The sequence below is a fragment of the Balaenoptera musculus genome, chromosome 1, assembly GCF_009873245.2.
Source record: "Balaenoptera musculus isolate JJ_BM4_2016_0621 chromosome 1, mBalMus1.pri.v3, whole genome shotgun sequence".
In the NCBI taxonomy this organism is placed as follows: Eukaryota; Metazoa; Chordata; class Mammalia; order Artiodactyla; family Balaenopteridae; genus Balaenoptera; species Balaenoptera musculus.
In genome coordinates, this window is record NC_045785.1 from 44,253,795 (window position 1) to 44,260,522 (window position 6,728).

At 37.5% G+C, this 6,728-nt stretch overlaps 1 protein-coding gene across 1 annotated transcript in view; it reads left to right on the top strand.

Moving 5' to 3' along the window:
• The window catches only part of ZYG11A (zyg-11 family member A, cell cycle regulator), a 61,576-nt gene extending 56,101 nt beyond the window's left edge, over nt 1-5,475 (top strand). The window contains exons 12-14 of the mRNA XM_036824458.1: nt 1,007-1,068; nt 1,471-1,568; nt 5,312-5,475. Of these exons, the coding sequence (XP_036680353.1) occupies nt 1,007-1,068; nt 1,471-1,568; nt 5,312-5,475 (324 nt within the window). The remainder of the gene's footprint in view (nt 1-1,006; nt 1,069-1,470; nt 1,569-5,311) is intronic.
• Nucleotides 5,476-6,728: the final 1,253 nt, after the last annotated feature.

Genomic DNA, 6,728 nt, shown 5'->3' on the forward strand with positions numbered 1-6,728 from the left:
ATAAGGTCGGCTTCCAACAGGCTAAACACCCACTAGAGGAAGAGAGTTGGGGGTAAAGAAGACTCAGCATTTAGTATTTAGATTTTTCACTTTAGCCCCCTGTTTTTAGCATGGTACTCCCAACCTCAGTTGTTCATGGGATTGCCCAGTCCAGAAATTTTTGTAAGGGGTGGTAGAGGAGATCTTGAAGTCTTGATTCTTTGGTACTTTCAACCAATCCTCCTATTTTCAACCCAACCTCTAATCTCACTTCCTGAAGTAATACTTTTGCCAAATTTTTAAGTCTCTTGGGTATTCTGTTCAAAATGGATTGTTTTTTTAACCTTACCCAGTGCTAGATCTATTAAATTAGTTACCATTTTTCTTCTGCTTTCTTCTGTGTGTATTTGTCTTTTTTTTTTTTTCCTAAAGAATGTCACTTTTTTTTTTATTATTAATTTATTTATTTTTGGCTGTGTTGGGTCTTCGTTTCTGTGCGAGGGCTTTCTCCAGTTGCGGCAAGCGGGGGCCACTCTTCATCTCAGTGCGCGGGCCTCTCACTATCGTGGCCTCTCTTGTTGCAGAGCACAGGCTCCAGACGCGCATGCTCAGTAGTTGTGGCTCACGGGCTTAGTTGCTCCGTGGCATGTGGGATCTTCCCAGACCAGGGCTCGAACCCGTGTCCCCTGCATTAGCAGGCAGATTCTCAACCACTGCACCACCAGGGAAGCCCTATTTGTCTTCTTTTAAACCGTTTGTATCATTCTGTTCATAGGATTTAGGGGAGGAGTGGGTGCATCCTCAATCTTCCATCATTAAACAGGAGCCCCTTTTTATTGCATTGTTTTCCACGTGACTTTGTTTATATTCTACATATATAATGCTTTACCTAATTGATAGTTGGCAGGTTAGGTATCCTAAATTTGAGTAATCAACCCCATATTTTGAAAACTTATGTTGTTTCATATATATGTAATTATAAATGACATGAAACAATACTAGAATCTTGATTTGTCTTTTTGTACAGTATACAACCATCCAGAATTGGCCAAGTTCAAGTTGTAAGATGACAGCATTGGTGACCTACAGGTAATTTCATGATGGTGTAGTGCTTTTCTTAAAGCTTGTCCTCAGTCTACTCACTATGTAGAGGCCATGGTACAGTGATAAAATATTAGAATAAAATAGCCTGTGTTCAAATCCTGTTTCTTTGTGATATTGGGAAAATCACTTTTAGAAAATCTCTAAGACTCAGTTTTCGTCCTCCGTAAAATGAGGCTGGCAGTGTGCAAGATTGAGGGTGGAATCAGATATTGAATGTATAATGTCTCACACAGAGTATAATTTCTTAAATGCTAGTTCTGATTATATGCTCAGCAGTACATCTGTCTTGGTGAGGAATTGACCCTGGGAGGAAGATGTTGAAAATTATTATTATATCCCTGATGTTAGCTTGAGTTCTGAAGAAACGTCTTCTTTGTACTTATTTAGATCCTTCAAGGCATTTTTCCCACTCCTTGGCAACGTCTCTCAACCAGAGGTTCAGCTCTGGGCACTATGGGCCATGTATCATGTCTGCAGTAAAAACCGTATGTAATTAAAAAGAACAGTTTTCCAGCTATTTTTCTGTATAAGGATTAAGTTCAAGATGGAATTTTGAAAAATTGTTCACCTATGTCCTGATTTTAACACTTAAAAAAGAAACTGAAAAGCATTTGTATTAGTATAAAAAATGCTACAGAATTATAATTGGGGGTGGTTGTCAGGCAATATAGAAGGTGAAAGTTTGCTCCCACTCCTATTCCCCATAGGCAAGCACTGTCCATAAGTTGATAACTATAACTATACTTCCAGATACTTTTCTGTATACATGCTATAGTTAGTATATACTATATGTGAATAGGATAATGTTTTTAGACAAAATGGGCTCATTCTGTGCATACTATCCTATAGCTTGCTGTTTTTCACTCAGTACTTTATCATGAATACTATTCTTCCTATAGTAATACATAGATTTGCCTCTTTGTAATGGTTTGAGGGGGGCTGGGGGACCAGATGTCAGGAGTTGGTCCCAGGCAGATTAAATGTTTTTCCATGTTTTGCTGTTTTAAATTCCCCTTGGGAATTCTTGGCTTTTATTCTTTTTTTTTTTTAATATTTATTTATTTTTTGGTTGCACCAGGTCTTAGTTGTGGCTTGTGGGCTCCTTAGTTGCAGCACATGGGATCCTTAGTTGCGATGCACCAGGTCTTAGTTGTGGCTTGTGGGCTCCTTAGTTGCAGCACATGGGATCCTTAGTTGCGGCAGGTGGGCTCTTTAGTTGTGGCTCCAGGGCTCCTTAGTTGTGCCTCACCAGCTCCTTAGTTGTGGCATGCATGTGGGATCTAGTTCCCTGACCAGGGATCGAACCCAGGCCCCCTGCATTGGGAGCATGGAGTCTTATCCACTGCACCACCAGGGAAGTCCCTTGGCTTTTATTCTTTGTTAAGCATTATTATTAAAACTTTTGCTTTTATTATAAAAGAAATATAGGCTATAATTTTATACTAAAAAACCTAAGATATAACTTTTAGAATTAATTAAAGGTTTAACTATCAAAAGCATAAGCTATCTCAAAATGGCTTTAACAAGTATTGAGGCCTATATGCAAAAAAAACTATAGGAAATAATTTAAAAGCCTGAAATAATTGTGAGACATACTATACTCAATTCTTTTCAATTCACGGATATAATACAATTCAAGTGAATGAGTAAGAGTTGAGGAATCTGAAAATTATTTTAAAGTTAAAGTGGCAGGATAAACAGGAAAGAACTGACTGAGAAAAATGGTTTTTAGGAGCTTGCCGTAATACTTCTCTTTATTTATTTATTTATTTTTGGCTGTGCCTGTGGCGTGCAGAATCTTAATTCCCAGACCAGGGATCAAACCCTGGCACCCCTTGCAGTGGAAGCGCGGGGTCCTAACCACTGGACCACCAGAGAAGTCTCTAACACTTCTCTTTAAATGGTACTGGCATATGAATAGATAGAGGCAGATCAATCAGTTTGAATGGCACTGAAATAGACTCTAGTATATTCAGTTACAACAGTAGTAACTGTAACATCAACTAGAATTTAGTTGAGTATTTATATTTACCATGTGCCAAGCAGTGTTGTAAGCTATTTTTGTGTAACTTATTTAATTTTCACAGCAGATAGAAGGGGTAGCATTTTATTGTATATCTGTTACAGATGAGAAAACGAGGCATAGAGAAGTAAAGTAACTTGCCCAAAGTTAAAACAGCCTGCACCAGCAGAGATAGGGTTCTAACCTAGTGATCTGACTCCAGATCACCACTATTAATTAGATGCTCTGTGTTTCTTTGCTATATGATGTAACAATTTATTTAACATTGTTTCCAGTCTTTTCTATTACAATACAAACACTGGTTCAATGAATAATGACATCCTCTCTCTCACTCTCACTCACACACATACTATATACTTAGGAAAGATGAACATGTGTGCTAATTAAGAGGACAGACCCCAGAATCAGACTATTTGTACTTTGCTCCCATTTACTAACTGTGGGAGCTTGAGCAAGTTACTGAACCCCTCTGTGCTCCAGTTTCCTCATCTGTAAAATGGGGATTAAAATACCTATTTCATAGGGCTGTTATGAGAATTAAATGAGGTAACATTTGCAAAGCATTTAAACATTGCTTGGCTCATAGTATGAGCATTTGTACATAGCACAGTATTAGTACAAGCGTAGTGCATACCATTTGTTAAAATAAAAGACATCACTTTGCAAGCATAATCTGCAGAATACTTTTAGAATTACTGAGTCAAAGTGTTATGAATGCTTGTTTTGGTAGGTATTGCTAAACTGTCATCCAGAGAATTGATTACCAGTTTGCATTCTCATCAGCAATATACGAGAGCTTCCAGTTTCCTTTTATTCTTGCAAAAAGGTTTAGTTGAATTTTTTGATCTTTGTCAATCTAAGGTGAAAGAGAGTCTCAGTTGACGTTTATTTTAAGTAAGGTGAACTGTCTTATATTTGAATTGTCTGTTGATTTCCATTGCTCACTTTTTGTTTACTGTTTTTTTTTGTTTTGTTTACTGTTTTTTGGTCTTTTTCTTTTTAATTTGAAGGAACTCTTGCAAATATTCTGTCCCAGTTTATTGTCTTGATTTTATTCATTGTTTTTACAAGTCAGTATTTTGTTATATGGCCTCTGGGTTTCAGGTCATGATTATACCTTACAAAATTGATGAAAATTTTCAGCCATTTTGTTTTAAAATATTACCCTCCACCTATTCTCTCTATTCCTTTCTTGTAACATCTATCAGAAGTATCCTATACCTTCTCTCAATCTGTCCTACATATTTTGTAACCATTAAAAAAAAAAAGTTTCCATGTCTTTGTTTCTTTTTACTGCATTCTTGGTAATTGCCTTAGATGTGTTTTTGGATCATTGTTTCTGTGTCTAATAGACTCTTGGACTGATTAAGAGAATCCTTTCAGACTGAGTTGTGGACATGTCCCTTCAGTACAGCTTTGTATTTGCTTCTGTCAAGTGTTCTAGAGGTTTCCCTGGGATTGGACTAATTCTTATATTAATTTCTCAGCTCAAGGGTTCCCAGAACATTTAGGGTAATATATATTCAAACCCTAGACCAACTTGGGACTGGTTATAAATTCTCAGGAAAGACTTCTCCCCAGGAGCCCAGGCTAAGATGCAGATGTTTCATTGTCTTATCCGTTGTCTTGTCTAGCCCTTTGAGGGGCCAGCTTTATGCATTGATTTTGCTTCTGACTTCCTAAGTTAAAATCTAAATTCCTAGATTACTGAAACTGACAGTCCCTTTCTGCCCCACGATAGTTACAGGTTAGGTTACACGAGGTTTAGGTGCTTTTTGCTCTTTGTGTCTGACTCCTGGACAATTCCTTTACTTTGTACACTCAACTATGAATTAAAAATTTTTTCGATTATAGTGTATCCAGCTCTGGGGTTTTTAGGTTGTCTAGCTCAACATATTGCCTGAACCTGAAATTTTTACTATTTTTGTAATAAAAGATGTTCTTATCCTTTTAGCTAGGATTAGAGACATTTGAAGCGTAGAGTTGTCCAGAAGTAAACATAATAAAATAATCATCCATTATCTCATTATACAAACCAAGCATTAACTGGCATATTTCTTCTGAATTGACACAGTTTATCTGTTAATTCCTGTGTCAAAGGGCTTAAAACTTTGTACTCTTTCTTCAGAATGGTGAATGTGGTAATTTGGGAATATTTAAGATGCCAACTTGTCCATCAGGTTTCTTTGCTTGATTTTCTTTCAGCCAGCAAATACTGCAAAATGTTAGTCGAAGAAGGAGGACTGCAGCTTTTGTGGGACATCCAGAAGCACAGTGAGGCAGACCCCCAAGCACAGCACGTTGCAGCCTCCCTTCTAGGTGACTTCAGAATGCATTTCATGAATTATCAGAGACTCCCTCTCTGTTGAATGCCCTTCTTATCCTCAGGGGCTTCAGAGGTGCTCTGTTGCTCAGTGTCAGGTCTTCTGCCCTGTCACCAATTGAATGTTGAATTGAATTGAAACAAGTTGTCATTGGAGTTTGTGAGTTGACTGCCTTCTTGGCCTTTTTTTTTTTTTGGTTGATTTTCTATAAGTTATAAGAAGGTTGGGTTTGTATGATAGCCATGATCCCAAATCAAGTTGGAATCATTCTGGGAATACCCTTTCAGCAGTTTTGAAAAATCAAGCCCTGGACTCTGTGTGAAGACCTGTGAGCTTGTGTTGGAACAGCTATGCCAGTTACTTTTCTCTAGCCCCGGCCAATTTCTTAACTCTGAGTGTTTGTCAGAGGAAAGGAAAAAGAAAGACCTACGGGGAAACTTTGATATTTATGTTAAATTTCATGTTTGAAAGAATCTCCTAAGTTGTTATTCCTGGTTATATGAAGCCACTGGAAAAGAAGTACATGAAAAAGTTCTAGGAAACATACACGTATAAATGTATTGTTTGGAAGGCAGAACCTCTATTGGAGGGGAGGAAAAAAAATTTTTTTTAATAGATACCAGAGTACCTTCCACTTGTTGGATGGAGGGAAGAGAAATATATTTTTATGATTTTGGATAGTCTACCTTTGACCTTTCTTCCTCCAACTTTACACATTAGACTGAGTAAGCATAACATTGTGTGTAATTGGGTGTGCTGGTGGGTCATGGTCAAAGTTAGGACTGAGAATAGAGTGTTCAGATGAAAGATTATAAATCTCAATCCCTCAATCCCTCAATCCCTCAAATTTTTAATTCGAGTTAGGACTGTGACCAAGACTGAGAGGAAAGGGAAGGGCTGTGCCAGAGATGTAAAGAGGTGCTCTTACCTAATATGGAGATGAGAAAAATAGTGCGCTTCTCTGAGAACCAGCCTCAACGACAGTATAAACTATCATAGAAGCTTTGGTTTGTGTCCTCTGCAAACCCGCTCTATGGAATAGAGTATGAAGTCCTTCCTCACCTTATTATTGACAACTAACAAAACATGTTTTACCATTCATCTGTTTAAATTTTTCAAAGAAATAAATTCCTTTCTGAATTAGTAGCTTATTTTAGGACTAGATTTTTGTGCTGTTAGCTGGCCAGACTCTTAACTGGAATGCTATATACCTTCGTTTGGAATCAGATGAGGCTTATTCTTATTCTGAACCATATTTCAAACTATTGCTCACTGGTGACTCGATCAGAGGAATTTGT